The 20,717-nt window shown below is 39.8% G+C and overlaps 2 protein-coding genes across 2 annotated transcripts; one reads left to right on the top strand and one right to left on the bottom strand.

Moving 5' to 3' along the window:
* Positions 1-5,781: 5,781 nt before the first annotated feature.
* On the top strand, positions 5,782-10,860 carry LOC131232561 (receptor-like protein 56). Its single transcript, XM_058228874.1, has 2 exons — positions 5,782-6,284; positions 8,976-10,860. Exons 1-2 carry the CDS (start codon positions 5,930-5,932, stop codon positions 10,787-10,789), a joined length of 2,169 nt encoding a protein of 722 aa, XP_058084857.1. The 5' UTR covers positions 5,782-5,929; the 3' UTR covers positions 10,790-10,860.
* Positions 10,861-13,021: 2,161 nt separating this feature from the next.
* LOC131232563 (uncharacterized) lies at positions 13,022-19,972 on the bottom strand. Its single transcript, XM_058228876.1, has 10 exons — positions 19,552-19,972; positions 17,500-17,565; positions 17,167-17,347; positions 16,553-16,749; positions 16,383-16,433; positions 16,190-16,281; positions 15,991-16,055; positions 15,550-15,644; positions 13,668-13,772; positions 13,022-13,547 (listed from the first exon to the last, which is right to left on the bottom strand). The coding sequence occupies exons 1-10, from the start codon at positions 19,864-19,866 to the stop codon at positions 13,410-13,412; spliced, it is 1,305 nt and encodes a 434-aa protein (XP_058084859.1). The 5' UTR covers positions 19,867-19,972; the 3' UTR covers positions 13,022-13,409.
* Between the last annotated feature and the right edge of the window lie 745 nt (positions 19,973-20,717).

Consider the following 20,717-nt stretch of genomic DNA (forward strand, 5'->3'; position numbering starts at 1 on the left):
GGTGGTTGGGCACGTGTTCTAATCCAGCAAACATGCTCATCTAGAACATTCCTGCAGAGAAGTTGAAGTTTTGTGCAACTTCTCTGGGCTTGGTGATGGTGAAAAACAACGGAGTGTACACGAAATGCTATGATGTGATGCAGAGATAAGAGAAGAGGTCAAGAAGCTACACGGTTGAAGATGAAGACATGGTGGAGATTGTCGTAAAACAGTTGTCTTAAATCTGTAATTCACTTCGCTGCTCAACCAGTCGAGGCCCGCTTGACTCGAAGTCCAGCGTGTATATATTTTGGTTGCATGGGACGCTTGACCAGTTGAGGGTCAGGCTTGACCGGTCGAGGGTGCCCTTCGACCAGTCGAAGCCCTAGCTTGATTAGTCGAAGGTTACGCAGATGGTGCACGGATTCTGTGCAAACTACGCAAATATGAAACGGTTTCAAGTAGTTGCGTAAGTGGAGTTTCCTAAACTATAAATAGGGGTCCCTAGGGCTATTCTAAGAGATTTTAAGGCTTCCTAAAGATTTTCTAAAGGTTTCTAAAAGGGTTTTAGTGTTATCAAAGGGCGTAGCAAAGGTGAGATTTGAGGTTGTTCAAATCGGGTAAGTCCTCTCTCTTTGTAATTTCTATTTCATAGTGGATTTCTGTTGCTTTGTGCCGTGTTTTTTTCCTGCAAGGGTTTTCCACGTTAAATCTTTGTGTTCTCTTGTGATTGCTTATTGCTCTTGGATTGCTATCATAGATCTAGATCTGTGTGATTCCGCAGCACAAATCCCCAACAGCGTTCTTAGATTTGGATTTACTTCATTTTTGAGGTATATGATTTAAAATGAGCTGATAAAAGGATAGACAACGTAGATATATACATGCATACATCAAGGTGGGCCCCACGATGAGGGCCCCACATCACTAGCTCAGGGTCGCAACTAAGTTGACGCAGGGAAGGACGTGAGGTCGAACACCATCTTCTTCAGGGGGATAATTGTTTCAAATCCACCGAACTTCTCTGGACTTACAAAGATTTCTCGAATCCACGAGAAAAGAAACAAGAAAATAGAAATAAATTCTAGAAAATTCGTAATAATTTGATTAATAATAAAATTAAAAAAAAAAAAAAAAACAAGATTACACCCTTTTAAATAGGGGTACTAAGCCATAGAAGAAGTTTTGGAATCAAAATACAACTAAAACTCCTATAATTCGCAACTTACATAGTCTTGATATCGTGATGTCTACTAGTGCGTCAGGTTTTTGGCCAAAAATAGTTTCTTATTTGGTTTCACCACATTGTTCTCCTAATTATTCTAAGCACTTTTGATGTTGGGCGCAACTCTTAAATATTAAAAACGAAATTAAAACATGAATTCGACCGTCGATAGGATGATATTTCGCAAAGTCAGCATGGGCAACCCGGCATAGCAGGGTTGGGTGGCTAAAGTAGCTCATCCTACCCCAAAATCATATATGGTATGTCTGATGGCTCGTTCTGGTTTGCGAGATATGTCCGTTTTAAGTTCTGACGGTCTAGATCACTTCTATCGTTGACAAAGCCTTCTTTATCCATCTTGGCCATGAAACTGTCCGTGATCCATTCTACCTCATACCTCATAAGTCGCTTGGACGAGGGAGGTTGCATTCTCTATACGCTTAGATCACTTCTGTCGTTGACAGAGCCTTCTTTATCCATCTTGGCCGAGAAACTGGCCGCGATCCGTTCTACCTCATACCTCATAAGTCGCTTGGACGAGAGAGGTTGCATTCTCTATAGGCTTAGATCACTTCTATTGTTGACAGAGCCTTCTTTATCCATCTTGGCCAGTGAAACTGTCCACGATCCGTTCTACCTCATGCCTCATAAGTCACTTGGACGAGGGAGGTTGCATTCTCTATACGCAAAAAGGAGAGTCTCTCCGTGTAAAGAAGGAAATTCTCTCCACCATTCGACCCGTTCTACCTCATAAGTCGCGTCCACGAGGGAGGTTGAATTCTCTCTACGCAAACAGGAGAGTCTCTCCGTGTAAAAAAGGAAATTCTCTCGACCATTCGACGCTGAAGTAGATGAGAGAGAGATCTCTCTCCTTGTCCTAAATTCTCTGTTAGTCCACATCCGTCAACAACAGAATCAAAATAACGAAATAAAAATTTCAAAGAATCAAATCTAATCACATCCTATCTATGCTTTCAAAGATAATAAAGAGAGGTTAAAACTGTCCAAGCGTATTGACTTATAAGGGGAAGCGGATTGACTGGTGTACCACAAACCACCGTTCGAAGACGAGAGCTGATGCTTCTCCACCTCCTAGTTGTACAAACGGTTCAAATGAAATCAAAGTTAAATTGGCCCCAAAATGTTGTATTTATTATATCCACACCGTTTATCCACTTGACGAGATCATTTTAGAGGATGACACCAAAAATGAATCATATCCAAACCCCAAGTGGACCACACAACAGATAGCAGCGGAAGCAATGATTCTCACTGTTAAAACATTCTTAGGGCCCAACATTTATTTTCCATCCAATCTATTTATAAGGTCCCATATACCTGAATGAAGATGGAAAACAAACATCATATTCATCCAAAACTTCCATAACTCCGCGAGGGTTTCAATGGTTGATGATTTTTTATTTTTTTTACACACGCACACACCTCCCCACACACTCACCCCGTGGTGGGATTTCACCGCCTGTGGATACTCAAACCCTTGACCGGGTGTTGAAACTCCTGAGAGTCTACCACCGGAGCAAGATCCTCCGATTTTTGCATTGTAGTTCACTTGATATTTGGATCTGTCTTATTTTTTTGCCTCAAGCCTTACAAGAATGTAGCCAAATGGGCAGACAGTTTAAATATAAAACATACCTCGTGGTGGACCCATAGAACATGGTGAACTTAGCACACCAGCCAGGTGTGTGTGGTAGACCAGCGAATCCGCTTCCGAATGAATGATACCTACCATCAGACCACTCAACAGTGGGCCCCAGTCCATGTCAAATACGTCTTGGACCTTCTGTCCAGTTACCTGAACGACCAAAACTCCCTAAAGTTCATCCTCATCTAGTTTATTTAAGACCTTTATTTTTATTTTTATTTTTATTTTTATTTTTTATTAATTTTATGTAAGCTCTCTCACTCTCAATATCTAACTCCCTTTCTTACATTAATCTTTAAAATCTTAACACTAACATAGACGTTGGTGGTTAAAAAATAGAATTAGCTAGATTCTGAATCCTTTAATTTCAATTCATTATTTCACTCTATTTGGCTATTTCACTTTTCTTTAGGTCTATGCCGAATAATGTTTTAAAGCATTCATGGAATTTTCATTGCTGTCTGTGTTCTCTGTTATTAATTATGGAAATTTGTTCTTCTGGAAGCTCATGGCCCAGGCTAGCTAGCAAGTTTGAGTCTCGTGCCAACCCCCGTGGATTATCTTTTTAAGCCTGTTTGACTGGCCGGTTCTTGTCTTTTGTTTTGATCCTAGTCCCAACAGTACCTAAGAAAAGAGCATTAAACCATGAAAGGTTAATTTAAGAAAAGAAAACGAAGGCCACCTTCAAAGAGTCATTAGCAGCAGTGATTTTACCAATGGGAACATTTTTAGTGGGACAGCCATCAGTTAGGACCACACCATTGATGCATGCCCCAAATGTCACCTGAACAGAATGGTGCTTACCTTACAACTTTTAGCCCACAGAGAGACAATTGTTTGAATTATTCGTGCATTGTATCCACATCGGCGACCATGCATGATGCATGATACGGTACATATTGTTTCTCCTCGTATGTAACATCCATTTTTTTAAAATAAAATAAATTAAATTTTTCTTGAAATCTCATCTCACATTATTCCAAATCTCCATCGTATCTCGTATTCTCCTGACAAACTCTCTCTCTCTCTCTCTCTCTCTCTCTCTCTCTCTCTCTCTCTCTAAGGACGTGTTTGATTTTTAAGAGCTAGTGTAAATAGCCTTGAAATGGGTAATTATTACTAGAGGTGGGCATCGAGTCGAGCCAGACCAGATTGGGTCCAACTCAACTGGATCTTATTTTTCAAGAACCTGACCCGAACTCGATCCGATCCGGGACTGAATCCAGCAGGCCTGACTCGATCCGATCCGAATCCTTGCTGGCCTAACCCGAACCGAGTCCGACTCGGTCTGGGAAACCGAATCAAGTCGGATCGAGTTGAGTCTAGGGAGAGAGAGGGAGAGAAAGGAGGAGAGAAAGAAGGAGATGTGGGAAGCTAGGAGAGAAAAGAGGAGAGAAAGGAGGAGAGAAAGAAGGAGATGTGGGAAACTAGGAGAGAAAAAAGGAGAGGAAAGAGAGGAAGGAAATCGGGAGAGAAAGAGGAGAGATGGGTGAGTGCGGCGCCTCCTTTGGGTAGAGAAAAAGGGGTTAGGGTTCGTTCAGATTTCGGATCAGATCGGTCCGAATTGACCAAGATCCGAACTCGATCCGATGTACAATCGGATCTGAGTGGTCCTACTCGATCTGCACCGATACAGGCCTTCAGTTCGGTTCAGATCAGGTTGGATTTTACCCAGCTCTAATTATTACCATTTCACCCGTTAGAAAATCCATGGAAGTTTCTACATTGGGAACCGGTCCAAAAGAGCTAGTTTAAATTTGTGCTCCCCAAGGTCGTGTATATGATATATTCATTCCGTCCATCCATTTTACCACAATATTTTAAGGCATTAGCCGAAAAATGAGGATGATCCAACACTCAAATGGGCCACACCAAAAGAAACAGTGGCCCTAAGATGTTTTTAATGGTAAGTGTTCGATTCCCTTTTTCCCGTGGCGTGGTCCACTTAAGCTTTGGATATACCTCATTTTATGGCTCATGGCATAAATTCATTAGGCATAATAGATAAACAGTGTGGATAAGCGACATGCATCATGGTGGGACCCACAAATATACTGTAGTGTTCTTGATTTTTGCATCAAAAAAGCACTGGTGGAATCAAACATTATGAGATGAAATAAGTGTATCAAAGTGAGAGTTCTCTCAAAAATGCAAAAAAAAAAAAAATCGTAAAAAAAATCAATAAGAAAGAAAGTGAAAAGAGTCTTTTGGAATTCATCTATTCAAATTAATACAATGGTATTCCGTTTGTTTTCTTTATACAATCATTTAATTCAGTATTAATGTACACATTGGATATATTGAATCAATCATTCATTCATTGTGTACGTCTAATTCAATAATGTGAAAATGTATATGTATCACAATGCTCTAGAGTTAATGTGCAGAGTGTAGGATTTTTTCATGAATGACAGCTATTGATACAATCTATATATTACGTGGGTTTTCTAAGACTCGAGCATGTAATGATTACAAGAATTAAGCCCATTCAACATCTCAATGGACCGTACCGATAATGAATTTACAAAGTTTTTCTTAATTTAAGAAAATTGAATTAATACCAGAAGAATAATTCTCCGCATAACATACAATTTGGCATAAATAATTATATAACATAATTTAAAACATGTGATTAAATCATCAATGTTCATCATATTTCTAATAACAAAATTAATTAAAATTTTAAATTTAACCTTGGATGTGCCTCGATTTTGATCTCATATCTGAAATGATCTATCAAAATGGATAGACGGCGTTCATAAAACCCATACATCACGGTGGGCCATAAGGAGCCCATGCGTGGACTGAGTCTGTCTGGGCAGGGGCAGGACGCGAGACGGGATTTCTAAAGAACAAAAAAAAACAGCGTGCCGTGTTGATTGAGGTGGATGCTATTGCTGCGGCCGTTCATGGGTATATAAAAGGAGTGTAAAGAGGCATCATTTCTACTACATCATAGGCAACCTCCCTTCCTGAGCTTCATGTGCTTAATCATGCACTAATCTCCCTTGTTAAGCAAGCTTAGTGCAGTTAATCACGTACGAAAAAAGGTTTCTATCATGGCTGCACCTAACTTAGATAATTTTCTAGTGTTGTTTGTGTGTGTTAGCTGGTGGTTTTTTGGATGTGAAGCATGTTTGGAAAAAGAAAGGGTAGCTCTCCTTCAAATCAAAGATTCTATAAACCATCCAAACGGCTCCGCTCTTTCAGGTTGGGCCGGAGACGATTGTTGCCGATGGGAATCGATTGAATGCAATCCCTCCACATCAAATGTCGTCCAAATCAATATTTTTGATACAAGGGATGAGGGATTGGGTACTTGGTATCCCAACGTTTCATTGTTTATGCAATTCGAGGAATTGAAACAAGTCCGTTTGTGTGGGAACCAGATCGGCGGACGGAATTTACTTCAAGGTATTGCTTTTCCTTTCAGATTAAATCTTCTTTCAATTTACTGTTACCTTTTATTGAGAGAGATTTTCTGTCCTTTGTGAATCCATCCATAACAACAACACTTTAAACCTGAGCAAAGAGAAGAGAGGAGAGAGTGAGTTCCATATCTCTGTCCATTTGGGTCAGATTTGATGATCCAGCCGTTGATCGTTGATCATATCCGATGGGTCATTCTAAAAATCAAGCAAAGAGTAGATCCATTAGATCCTACGAGTTTTCCTTGATTGGTCTTTACTAGCGGCCGACATCTCAGTAGTCCAAACTGACGAGGCATGAACAGCCCCTATCTGCGAAAAATCCTGACTCTTCAACTGGTGGGAAGCTAATAAAATGGTTTTAAAAGAAAATTGCATAAACGAATCCACAATTGATGGAGAGCCAAAGTTGTATGGATATGAATGTCGAATAAGGGTGAATTTTAGGGGGGCGTTTTGATCCTAAGTAAGTTACTATGGATGGATCCTTACTCTTGCTCAGGTGGTAGATTCTCGGGAGTTTCAACACCCGGTCAAGGGTTCAAGCATCCATAGGTGGTGAAATTCCACTCGCGTGAGTGTGTGGGGGTGTGTGTGCGTGTTAAAAAAAAAAAGCAAGTTACTTTAGATAAGTTATGTATGAGTTATGACACAAGTAGCTTATCTTGGTTTTTACTCATTCAATAAATAAGTATGTTTGTTAAACAGGACAGTTATAAACTAAAAAGTAGAGAAGCATGAGTTTTGACACAAGTAGTTTATCTTGGTTTTTACTCATTCAATAAATAAGTATGTTTGTTAAACAGGACAGTTATAAACTAAAAAGTAGAGAAGCATGAGTTATGACACAAGTAGTTTATCTTGGTTTCTACTCATTCAAGAAATAAGTATGTTTGTTAAACAGGATAGTTATAAACTAAAAGGTAGAGAAGCATGTTTGATTTTCAAAGCCAGGTGCATTTATCCCTCAAGTCTATTTGGTTTTCAAAGTCACTTGGAATTAAATGATACTCAACTCGAGGGTATGCAAGTATACTCAGAAAATGGTAATATGATTATAGTCGTATACCCTCGAGTCAAGGATCATTCAATTTCATATTGTGCAATGCTCGGATAGTGAGTTCTATAGCAATGGTATTCGCTTTGTGCCAGCTGGATCCATGATCCAGCGATCACGGACGTTGAAATGATGGTGCACAATGTGGATGGTCCCAAAAAAAAAAAAGAAATCCCCGCTTGAAAGATCCGGTACATCAAATACTTGGTCTCTCTCGTGGGTGTAAAACATAGCTTTCTTAATCATCTATTTAATAGGTACAAGTTTGTTGTGCGGATACCTTCGATTCTGTGAGTTTGAGAGATGAAGCAGGACTTTGTCGGTTGCAACCGAACTACGTTTAGTCCAACCTACAGAGTGTAGGATTTCTCAAGAGCAGACCAGAACTTTGTTGGTCCGAGTCAATCCAATGAACAGTGAGTTCGGTCCAACCGAAGGTGAGTTCGGTTTGACCGACAATCATCGACTTTATTACGCAGTTTTACACAAGTTAGATTATTCAAGTCCTAATTCGATTAGGGCATTAAGGAGATGAGTGTTTTCTCTTATGAGGCAGTAGTTTTACAGGTTGAGAGGGTTTTCTATACTTGTAAGAACTTAAGAACGAATTTCTCAAGGGATATGGGTTTTCCTAGGGGATGTGCATTGGACGGGGAGATCCGATTGATTCTCTAATCAAAGAAATAGAGTAGTTTAACTGGAAGGTTTTAATTATGGTGGGGATCTCCGTTGCTTTGTGCTTTGATTTTTCTTGCAAAGATTTTTCATGTAAAATCATGTGTTTGTGACTACTTTATAGGTTATTTCTAATTTAATTGTTCTATTTTCGTTGAATGTGCTTCCGCAAAAGTGAATAATTGATAATAGTATTCGATTTGAATTTTTAATATATAGAGTTTATCCAAGCTTGTTGTGGGCGCAAAATTACAACACAGTTGAAAGGGTAAGATTATTCCATGTAAGATTTGCCGTTGCAAGGGCCATCTAGAATCTTGCTGGCCGTATCAGTGGCTAGGATTGCTATAGAACCTACAAACTTAAAACCCGAACTTGTAGAGATTGTCAAGCTGAGCATTATACCACCTTTCCTACTAGAACAGATGCCACTCACGCCGTGGCAACACATATGTTGCAAAGGAAGACGATTGTACCACAGCACTTGCTTGTCTCTTGACTCCCGACTTTTTACTGAAATTACTGAAAATCTTTGGTCTTTTTCAGTAAATAAGTAACTTACAATTAATAATTAACTAAACTTATTTTAAATAAGTAGCTTTTTAATTATTGAGGTCAGTAAAAAAAAAAAAGTTACTTTTGTAACTGCATCCAAACGGGCCCTTAATGACTTAACCTAACTTTAGAGGATCCAATTTGCAACCCAACCTGTACCGAATTCCCAATCGGCTTCAGGTTGACCTGAACCCAAGTTGTACCCCTAGCTTTAATAAATCTTCATGGATCAGTCTTCAAATTACAGACCATCATGAGCTTGGATGGGCTTAGGCTGGTATAACATTATGTGGGCTTGATGTGGACTGAATCATCCTAGCCTGAGCCCAGCCCATTAACACCCAAAAAAAAAAAAAAAAAACTAACTTTTTTTTATTCACTCTTTTGCAGCATTCTGTGAATTGAAGCAGTTGGAGCATTTGGATCTCTCCACCAACTCCATCGAAGGCAGTATTCCTCCCTGCTTGGGTAACATGAATTCCCTAAGAAGTCTCCTTCTGTCTCAAAACCAATTCCGAGGGAGAATTCCTTCCATTTTCAGGAACCTGACCGCAATCGAGGAGATTGATATCTCATATAACAATTTTGTTGGGGTGCTTCCATTTTCCTTGTTTGCCAACCTCTCCAATCTCAGCTTCCTCAGCATTTCCAACAATAACCAATTAACGGTTGATACCGAGTTCCCAATGTGGGTCCCATCTTTCCAACTCCATAGCCTGTACTTGTCAAATTGCAACCTCAACAAAGGTAGCGGCGGCGGAATCCCAACCTTTCTCTCTACCCAACACTCCTTAATAACCTTGGATTTATCCCACAACTCACTTGTTGGGATGCTTCCATCCTGGCTATTCTACAATGCTACTTCATACCTGCGTCTAAGGGACAACAAGTTAAGTGGTCCATTTCCATGGCCAAACCAGAACACAACTTCAAACCTCATAGAACTCGATATGTCAGTCAATCATGTCTATGGACCACTTCCTGATAACATCGGCACCCTTTTTCCTAGAATACGCCGTTTCAATGTTTCTACCAATGCTTTGCATGGCACCATCCCCTCATCCTTTGCCGACAGAACTGATTTGGAATTACTGAACATGTCCGACAATAAGTTATCAGGAGAAATACCACATGGCTTGATGAAAAATGGCACTTCATTGATATACTTGAATCTGTCAAACAACACCTTAAAAGGGGAGATGATCCAAAGAGATTCCAATATGATGAATTTGAGATTCTTGCGACTTCATAGTAATAACTTCACAGGAACAGTCTCATCGAGCCTATCCAACAGTCCCAAATTACTACTATTGGACATTAGAAATAACCGCTTGTCAGGTGATATTTCAAACTGGTTGCCTATTCTTCCGAGCTTGGGCGCACTCCTCTTAAGCCAAAATCATTTCCAAGGCCAGGTACCAAGGCAATTGTGTCAAATGCAAAATCTCCAGTTCTTGGATCTCTCTGATAACAGACTATCAGGAGACATTCCCACTTGCTTCAAGAATATCACATTTTGGACGAATGAACCAAAAACTTCAAACTATGACAGAGGTACGGGTTTTCAACAATCCGACAGGCTTACGGTCGATTTCACCACAAAAGGTAGATTGTACACTTACGAAGGTGTGCCCCGCTCATTGATGATTGGAATCGATTTGTCATCAAACCAATTAATGGGTAGCATTCCACCTGAAATAGGAGACTTGAGAGTAATACGATCACTCAACTTGTCTAATAACCTTCTAACGAACCCAATTCCGATAACGTTTCGAAACTTGGACAATTTGGAGAGTTTAGATCTTTCACATAACAAGCTGAGTGGGGGAATTCCTCCCGAGATCATTCGATTAAACTTTCTTTCTACTTTCAGTGTCGCATTCAATAATTTATCAGGAGAAATCCCATCAGGTCTTCAATTTCACACATTTGATGAAAGTAGCTATGTGGGCAATCCAGGTCTATGTGGGAAACCACTTGAAAGAAATTGCTCATCAAACATTCCAACAGGGAAAGAAGAAGAAGAAGAAGAAGAAGAAGAAGAATCTAGATTTGTCGATGGTCATTTCTTTTTCTATTTGTTTGTGGCTTGTTCATATGCTGTTGGATTTTGGGGTTTTATCGCCTTTCTTCTATGTAATGAGTCTTGGAGGCAAACATTTTTCAGGACCATCAGTCGCTATATTGTGTACTGCTCTGAATAGATTTTGAGTCTTGACTCTGAAAAGTAGTTATCATTGATTAAATAAACATGAATATATATAGTTGCTTGTTACCCTCTCTAATAACCAACATTTCTTACTACTGTGTTTGCATTTTGAATTGTAAGGGTTGGCGTGGCATACTTCTTCTGGGTTGCCATATGGTAGGGACATCGATGCTAGGGTCCACATGGTGGACGATCCAGATCCAGATCCACCTTTCCTCTAAATGCAAGTGGATTGTGCTAGTAGTGAAAGATGGGTTTGAACCCCTCCCTCCCTTCATCAAAGTGCCGCCTTCCGAGGGATGGGCACTCTACGGTGTGTCCCTTATGTTAGATGGTCCAAATCAATGATATATCCAACCTTCTATTACAATCATATGGACAGTCCTTTATCCCACCCATCGATCAGATGGCTAGGATCATCCCATCAAAGTGACTTCTGAGAGGAACGGGCGATCACAGGTAGGTCCACATAGACAATCCAATGAATGAACCTTCTATAGTATAATCAATATGGGCCATCCACTTTCTTTATCATAGATCGAATGGTTAGGATCATGCAATCAAAATGACTTTTAAGAGCAAAGGACAATTAAAAGTGAGCCCCTCACATGATAGATGGTACAGATCAATGATTATACCTTCTTTATTATAAACCAATGTGGACCATCCTTTTTCCTAGCAATTAATCGATGGCTAGGATCATCCAAACAAGTGACTTTTATGAGTAACGAGCAACCAAGGGTGGGCCCCTTAATCCAAATCAATGAATGAGCCATCTTTAATATAATCAATGTGTACCATTCATTTTCCTAACCAACTATCCAATGAAAGTGGCTTGGGAATTGGGATGACACGCAATCAAGACAGTGGAATTCAACTGTCCAAATATAATAGAAGTGAGCCAGCCATCTTCTTAGTTATTGACAGATGGATAGGATCACTGGATTAAATACGACATTTATGAGCCACCCACATGATGGACAATCCAAATCAATGATTAGACTTTTTATATTGTAATTAATATAGACCATCCATTTTTGGAGTAATTGATCGGATAGTTGGACCATCCCATTAAATTAATGTTTTGAATGGAGTGCAATCAAAGCTATGCCTAATACAATCTAGGACGTCACTAATTAGACCTTTTCTAGTAAAATAAATAGGCAACATCCATTTCTTATCCATTGATCAAATCATTAGGATATCTAATTAATCTTAAGAGTGATCAGCATTAAACGGTAGATAGAGAAGATGGACAACACAGATTCATGATAAGAACTTTTATAGCCAAATAAATATTGGCCATGCACTTCCCATCCATGGTAAAATGGTCAGGATCATCAAATTAGAGTAATTTTTTGGGAGGGTGGACAATAAAAAGTGGGCGCCACACAGCCAATGGTCCAGACCAGAGATGAGCTTTTCTAGTATAATCAATATCAACCGTCCATTTTTTGGTTTCATTTTTTGTCGAGTTCATGGAAAAGAAAAGCAACTTAAGAGGGATGTCTAATCAAAGGTGGGCCTTACATGATAGATGGAACAAATCACTTATCAAACTTCTGCTAGCTATCATAATTATGTACCATCCATATCCTGTCCGATGATAGGATGGTCCAACCTATCATCAGATAACTAGTTGAATGTGTCCTTGATCATTCGTTGCCCGTGATTTTCAACAATAAATTTGGTTTAGTTGTTCGTCCATCTCAACAATCAATTTCGTTGATTTGAAGTATATGATTGAATTTCAAGTAAAAGGGCCGGCCGTTCCAAATTGCTTGAATCAGTCCAATCATTAATTTGAATTGTCCATCACAATAGCCCCCCATTTGATTAACTTTTCCTCTAAATTGCGAAATTGTAATTTTTGCCCAGGATACCAGACATTCACAATGTTAAAAGGTTAATAATAATAATATGATTTAAGATAGGTCAGCCATTCAGTCAATAAAACATTTATTTTATTATTTTTTTTACGACAAATATTTGTTAAATCAAGAATATGTTATATTTCGAATAAATAAAATTAAAATTATCAAAATTTTCATGCTAAATGTACCCTTAGTTTTGTTTATTGGTTTAAATTCAATAAAAGTATATGTATTTTAATCCAGTTTTCTCATTGTGTTTAAGAGGAATGCTGGCTCCGGTCAACCTTTTAGTTGGCTGCAACCATTAGGGAGACATTGGGGATGGCCTATCACATGAAGGGGTTCACGACATAAAAATATCTGGTTACCGCAAATATCCAGTAACAGATTTGTTATATAACAGGTTCGGTTCTGAATATGTTGCACCAAGATTACTCACTGAAGTTACAAACGGTCTCTCCTAATCCTTCCTACCATCACCACCATCCTCATCACCGTTTAGGTTGTCATGTTTCATCAGCATGTGGGCAGTTCCGAAAATTCTCCACAGAAGGATGATACCAATGGCCCATGATTCGATTCAAGTTCCAAGATCTGAATGCTTACAGTCTTCGAAGCTACACTTGTGACGGCTCTTGAGGAAGGGCAGTTGAACATCCAGAATCGATCATGGTAAGTTGTGATTTGAGTATGAGATCAATGCCATATAGTATGTTGCTGACAAGCCGTCAAAAGAAGCTTCTATACCAAACAACCCTTGAAGCCTTTTCTCAACACAGCTTCATCCAAATTCCTCCCTATGAATACAAGCTTGCTCATCCTTTTCTCATCAGGCCCCCATGGTTTGGCCGGGCAGCCATCAAGGGTGGAATGTACGCCCTGAAGGACCAAGGAAAAAATTATGAGATAGAAAACAGCTGTGCATCTGAGTCTATTTAACTTCCCTCACAATAATATATACATATGAAATAGCATGAGGGAGGGGAGCGAAAAGAGGACCTGAAAGACATAACGTTCATTGAAACCTTCTACAGACAAAACTCCCTTCATCCTGTACAAATCATCCCCTTTCTCATCGACCAGCCTCTCTAGCCAGTCATTAACCTGGTTAGCAAGCAAAAAATACACAATTAGTCGAAATTACGTAGTGGTGAGTTCAATAATACTCCATGACAAAACGAAATAAGAAAGAGGTGTTAGCTCCAGTGGTGATGGTAACATACAGTGGCAGCAAGCAGATGTGGGGACCACATGGTGTATGTATCCTATCCAACCCATCCAAAATTCTGGTGGGCCACAGCACAGAGAACAAGGTCGGAAGGGACGCCAAGTCATGATTCTCACTGGGGGCCACCTGAGTTGCAGAACAGCCTAATTTTTGCCCTAAACTTATATCCATGGCAGATTAAGGGTCTGGACAGCCTCGATTCCATATAAACAGCATTGTGGGCCCCCCACACAAATCAAGGGTCCGTCGGAAGAGCCTGATTTTTATCCTAACCCTTCTATCCGTGGAAAATTAAAGGTCTGGACAGTCTGGATTCCGTGTATAAACAACATTGTGGGCCCCCCATGCAAATCAAGGATGGGCATTCCCTTTCAACTTGTCCCATGTTCCGTGGCTGATGGTATAACGGAAGGCAACGTATCTGATGGACGGCTTGGATGTCGTGAATAATCACATGGACTCCTAGTTTACAGTTGTACCGGTACCACTGGACTGCAGCCCAATAAGAAATGGGAAGGACATGTAGCTGCTGACCCGGAGACAAGTGATTTGATTTAATGATGTAGAGAGATTCTATACCCAATCATAGTTATTGCCAAGATAAGTATTTTCATTGTTAGTGGCGTTGGAGTCTGGTAAGGGAGAAAAGACAGGTCTATCAACATCTGGAAGCAGTTACAGAACCCCTAACATCACTCAAGTAGTTGCAAAATGATTCATGACACTAATGTTTGTAATATTGCTTAATTCTGTTTTACAAGCATTTTAAACAAATGGGCTAGGTAGTTTTGAGATGGGAAAGACAGGGCACTGCTACCATTCTTCCTTTATGGGCTCTTGTCAAACAATGAACAACTATTGAAGAGGCAGGAACAACTGCTTCAGTTGAATCTCTGAGAATTATTAATCAGTGGATTCCAATATAGAACAAGCAGGGGGAAACTTTGGATCGATTCCCACCCTCCAACAATGCGAGATAGACTTCTCCAGGAACATCACACTTCTGCAACCTCCTCTGACTTTCATTTTTTAATAGAACCCTTTCATGTGAAACAGAAAAAAGATGCTGAGTACTACTTGTTCTTGGCCTCATTCAATTTTTCACTGAAGAATGCCACACGCTTGCCTCCCTTACTCAACATTGCACCAATTGTCATCCCCGATACAAACCATTTGACTTTGAATGCCTCATCAAATTCTGGCATCTTTGGAACAGGAGAAGGCAAAGGAGTTCTTCCGTCTCCTCCTAGGACTTCCAACACAGCGAGGCGCGGCTGCACTTGGTAAAAGATTATGGTGCATATGGATGCCCAGTTGAACTAAATTGCCAAAATCCAATCCAATATGGATAGAATTGAGCAAAGTGACGGTCACGAGTTTTTAGTAATTACAACCAAAGCCCTAATTGCAATCCGCTACATTTGAAGTTGGACCTGAAATGACCATGGTTTCGGTTTGGAGGCATACAAATATCACCAAAAAAGGAATGTAGGCTGCACACCAATTCTTCTGGGCAATCTCAGCCCCTTCTATACATAGAAATTTCTTTCTTTTTCTTAAATAACAGTGTCAGGCATAAGATCAAAGTGACTCATTGGCATAGGTAAAATAGAAGAAAAGAAATGCTCTTGATGAGAAAAGGGGGGGGGTTACCTCGTCCAGATCCAGAGTACCCTCAGAAACTATGCTGACACTGGAGACAGCAGAATCATGTACATGGCCATGATGATGGTGTCCTTCATGGTGTTCTGGTGTAAGAAAATTCCAGAATCATGTACAGTTTATTGTTATAAATTAAAAAAAAAAAAAAACAGACGGCTCGTTTTTTAATCAATTTAATGCCCTTACTTTAATGGATTATAACACCGCTTTATGCTAAAAGAAAGGCATTATTTTCCTATTTTGCCTGAAGTTTTCAATTTTCCACTTTTGCTGTTTCATAATGGCCATTACCATTATAATTTATATCATGATCACACAGCCAGCTGTTATAAGGCCATAACACCATTATTTAAACCTTGGGTAAACATAACTAGTACTTGGAATCATGAATTAAAAAAATAAAACATAATTACATTAGATATGAAGAATTACCATGACCACCATCTTTATGATGAGTTGTATCATGGGATCCATCTGCATGAACTTCGGTCCCAATTCTGCAAAACCGCAAACATCAAGCTGCTTTAGAAATTGGAGCTCATGTAGTTATACTCGCTGTAATAAACATCATAAGAAGATGCTCTTTGATGAATAACAGATTGAAGTCACTAGATAAAGCCATGTCACGGACCTATCAAGATCGTATCCACCAATTCCTAAAACAAAGTCCATGTCAACAACACCAAATTTAGCTTGTTTAATTTGTGCCATCGCATTGATATGCTGCAATGACAAACATGTATCAGGAGATCAAAGAGAGGAGAGAGCACAGTAGATTCAGCAAAAGATGGTGCGGGCGTCCATCTACGAGAAAATATACTGACCTTAATTTTGTGAGTCATTGCCTCCAAGTCAGCCTCACTTACCAAATCTATCTGCCAAAAAATTCAATAGATGGATTGAAATAGGGGCACATAAGCTCCATGCGTAGGGATGATTCCAGTGGAATCAGACAAAAAGAAGACATGGTACTTTGTAGTGCATGTATGCTCACCTTGTTCAATATGATCCGGTCTGCATATGCAACTTGTTCTACTGCCTCATTCACCACCCATCTCGGTTTCACTTCATTCAAATGCTGCATAGCATGCTTGCAGTCAACCAAAGTAACAACACCGTCAAGTTTCACATACCGTGAAACCAGGTCATCTGTACAGAATGTCTCAATTACAGGAGCTGGTTTTGCAAGGCCTGCAAAGAGGATATCATAGAATTCTATGAATCCATCAAGGTCTCAAAAAGCAGCACCTATTGCAATCCACTACTTTTTACTGGAAACTAGAACACCATTTAATGAATGGAAGAATGTAACATCACATAAAATCTCCAATGGCAATAAGACACAGGGAGGGAAAGTGAAACTCCAAGCTTCTATCACACTGAACAAACATGTATGAAACAATTTTATAATGAAGTATTTGCTAATGAATATAGTGGAGAATCTAGGTGAAATTTCAACAATACAATCATTGATCAGTTTATAAATTTGAGGTGAGAACAGAACCAGATGCTAGCCTAAACTGAACCTATGTTTCCCTGTCAAGAAACAGTTTCAATAACATACTTCCCAAAGTTTATTCCCATTGGTGCATAAAAAGCAATAAATACCTGTTGTTTCTATAACAATATGGTCAAACTTATCCTGCTTTTTCTTGACCAACTCCAAAAGCATTTTAACTAGATCCCCTCTCACAGTACAACATAGGCAACCATTGTTAACCATGACAATATCCTCAGCCACAGATGAATGATTCGCAACCAACGAACTGTCTATGTCCACCTCCCCAAACTGAAATACAAAGAAAATAAGTGTCAACATATGTATCTGTAGAAACAGACCCTATGCCAACTAGACTATAGGTGGTGAATTAAAAATAAAATAAAATAACATTTTGCAAAAGTTGAAGCAAATCTAGAAACGACGACAGGAAACATGGGTACCTCATTCTCTATGACGGCAATCCTTTTTCCATGTTGAGCAGTTAAAATGTGGTTGAGGAGAGTGGTCTGTCATAGACACTTAATAGTCAAATAACTTGATTGCATGGAAACTAGTTTTTAGTGAAACAACAGATGATGAAAATCTTTAGCTTCATGGGTTCATCGAAACAAGCATAAACAAGAAAATAGCAGGATTTATGATCTTAGAGCGAAGCCAGTCAGATTGCAGTTTGTTCAAAAGCAGACCATGGTTAAGTGATCCAGACCATCAGTCAGATGGGCACCATTATGGATGGACCAGGCCCCATAAGAATCCCACATTGGAAAATCTTAGCCTCCGACCTTGGAACATATTTTAGTTGAATGTCGATAATGCTCAGCCATTGATTTACAAGCCACAAATTGCAAGGTTTGGTTGTCCTATCAAGGTGATAATTGATTTATAGGGACGGTCATTCATGGTCAACAGACCACGGCCTAGATCACCATAAGACCCACCTGTACAAAACTGAAATCCCAAACGGACCATGCATATTGTCAGGTCAGAGATCCCATAATTCCGACAGAAAACATTTCCTTTGCAGTGCTCCCTAACACAGACATATCGTAGCTCCCCACATCCGCTATGATAACCCATGAAAGATTAGTGAAGAAAATATAAGATGAAACATCAAAATTCCTGTGGATCATCATTTCTTGCTTATCTTGCTGACTCACCATTACATGTCCACTACTTTCTCAAAATCAGGGGGAAAACATCAGAATGCATTATATCATATCTGGAATCTATCATGATCATAGTTTAGAAACCCGAAAACTTGAATGGGCACAAAAGTGCATTGGGTCAAGTTGACTAAAGACTCGGACAAAGCTCGAAAGTCAAAACTCAAAATTTTATGATTACTTTTAAATATAAAAGTATTTATAATGTATAAATTAATAAAAACATGAAAGGTTTGTCAAAAATCTGAAAACCCTAGCAAAATCCAACTCAACTTGATCCAAAAAAAAACAACAACAACAAAAACGAGTTTCTCATCAACTTGAATGAAAATCCAATCAAGCTTAAAAACTATGATTGCGATAGATTCATCCAGCGATGCAATACAAATGTTCCTCTCGTGATACAGATATGTATTAAAATTTATTGTTGTATTAGTTTGTACCATTGATACATCCTGATACACACAATAGCACCATAGTATAGTCAATATGTTCCTTCCCAGAAAAATTCAAAGCAATTCAATATCATGTCAAGGTTAATAACATCAGGATGTATCATAATGTATTGGAATGTATAGGGTTTTCAATTGGCAGGGCCTGGGGTTGTCCAAGGCCTGGATTTTGAACTGTTTGAGCAGGGCCCATCAGGCTGACCCTATTCAAAATTTTGAATGTGGAAAGTCTGGGCCTGGCCCATTGACAGCCCTTGAAATGTATTTCAATAAATTCATCCAGCAAGGAGATGTTTTTAAATGATTTTTTGAACTTTGTTCAAAATCACTAACTGTCAAATGGGCAACAGCATACATTTAAATTCCAATATGATAAATGAAAAGAGGTATAGTACAATGCTCGGCCGATAGTTTGTATAGCACTTTCAGATTTTCCCTCTGTGTAAAAGTGGGGCCGTGGTTCAGTGATCCAATCCATTGATATGATGGGTTTTATCCTGGATGGGCCGTGCACCAGACATCTCGCAGGCTAGAGATCGTAGCTATAGAATATTTAGCCTTCTTCAATTGAATGTGAACCATAGTGGCATTTTCATTTGCACCACCTATTGAATGGTTAGGAGTTCCAACTCGAAGAGTTTCCATGCATGGGCCATCCACAGTTGGTTCTGTTGTATCAATGGCTAAGTATCACTAAACCATTGGCCCCACTTGTAAAAGCTGAAAACCCAAAACTTTACAGTACAAATATTCAGCCTGAGCATTGTAGAATTTCCCGATGAAAGAAGATTTGAGGAAACCTAACCGTTGTAGTTCCGGAATTTAGAGCATGAATTCAAATTTTCTACAAATAAATGTTAAAGAATAAAACGCTAACCTTTCCGGATCCTAGGAATCCAGTGATTACAGTCGCAGGGACACGATTATCAACGGCTAGTGAGGCTGAGACGGCCTCTGTGGCGGCATCTTGCATCAGGACCGAGCGTGTGGCAACGGCCCTGGAATTAGAGGGCAGGATTCTGCCATGGTTCTGGAAATTGAATCGATCGGAGACGAACGAGTGGAGGCTTCGGAGGCATCGAGAGATTGCGAGAGGAGAAATAGAGAGATGATCGGTTGTTGGAGGAGGAGAAAGTAGGGATCGTGTTAAGGTTTTAGATGCTGTTCTTGAAATCAACAACCCGACAGCCATCGAAATTCCGATAGAGAAATGGGTGCTTAAACCCTAAAAGGGTTTTGAACGGCGGGGTTTATATAGACGGGGTTTGCCCGCTCCACAGTAGGGGAATTTCCTCCAACAGGGAACCCGTGCAGCTAAAAGCTATGTGGAGCCCACCGTCATGTGGTATGACATCCCCTCCGTCCATAATTTGGACCAGCTCATTTTACGACGTGATCAAAAGAATCAGATCAATCCAAAACACGAGCGGACCAAAAGGTGGGGATAGGGATGCCTACCATTAAAACCTTCGTTAGGCTTACCCAAGTTTTGGATCAAGCTCATATTTGGAATTAAACCTAATACTCATGTGAATCACCTTATAAACGGGTTGGATGGCATATAAATACCCTTCGCCCCTGGAAGGTTTCAACGGTAGGGGGTCCTCATCTCTATCGTGTACTTGTGGACCACTTGGGTTTTGGATGCAAATGATGGACGGAGTGATATTGCGCACACACGTGACGGTGGGCCCCACGTAGTTTTTTTTTTTTTTTTTTTTGTACGGCTTTCCCACACTTAAACTTTTCTAGGAAATTTGCGTCCAGCCCCACATGAACACCGTGGACACGCACCTCTACACGTGCCAATCTTCCGGTGCGTCGGATCTCATTGACGCGTGAAGACAGCCATAGGCAAAACGACACGCTATTCTGCTCATCGGATCTCATTCTAAAACCATCTGTTTGATTTGTACACTGTGGCCCACCCGAGGAATGAAAGGGCCTGTATATGGCAAACGTGCTCGCTCGTGGATAGAGAAGGCTGCGTGAGATGGACTGGACGCTTCAGGGCACGGATGCCATGCGTGTGGGAGGTCGAAT

Source organism: Magnolia sinica, chromosome 18 (genome assembly GCF_029962835.1).
Source record: "Magnolia sinica isolate HGM2019 chromosome 18, MsV1, whole genome shotgun sequence".
Lineage (NCBI taxonomy): Eukaryota > Viridiplantae > Streptophyta > Magnoliopsida > Magnoliales > Magnoliaceae > Magnolia > Magnolia sinica.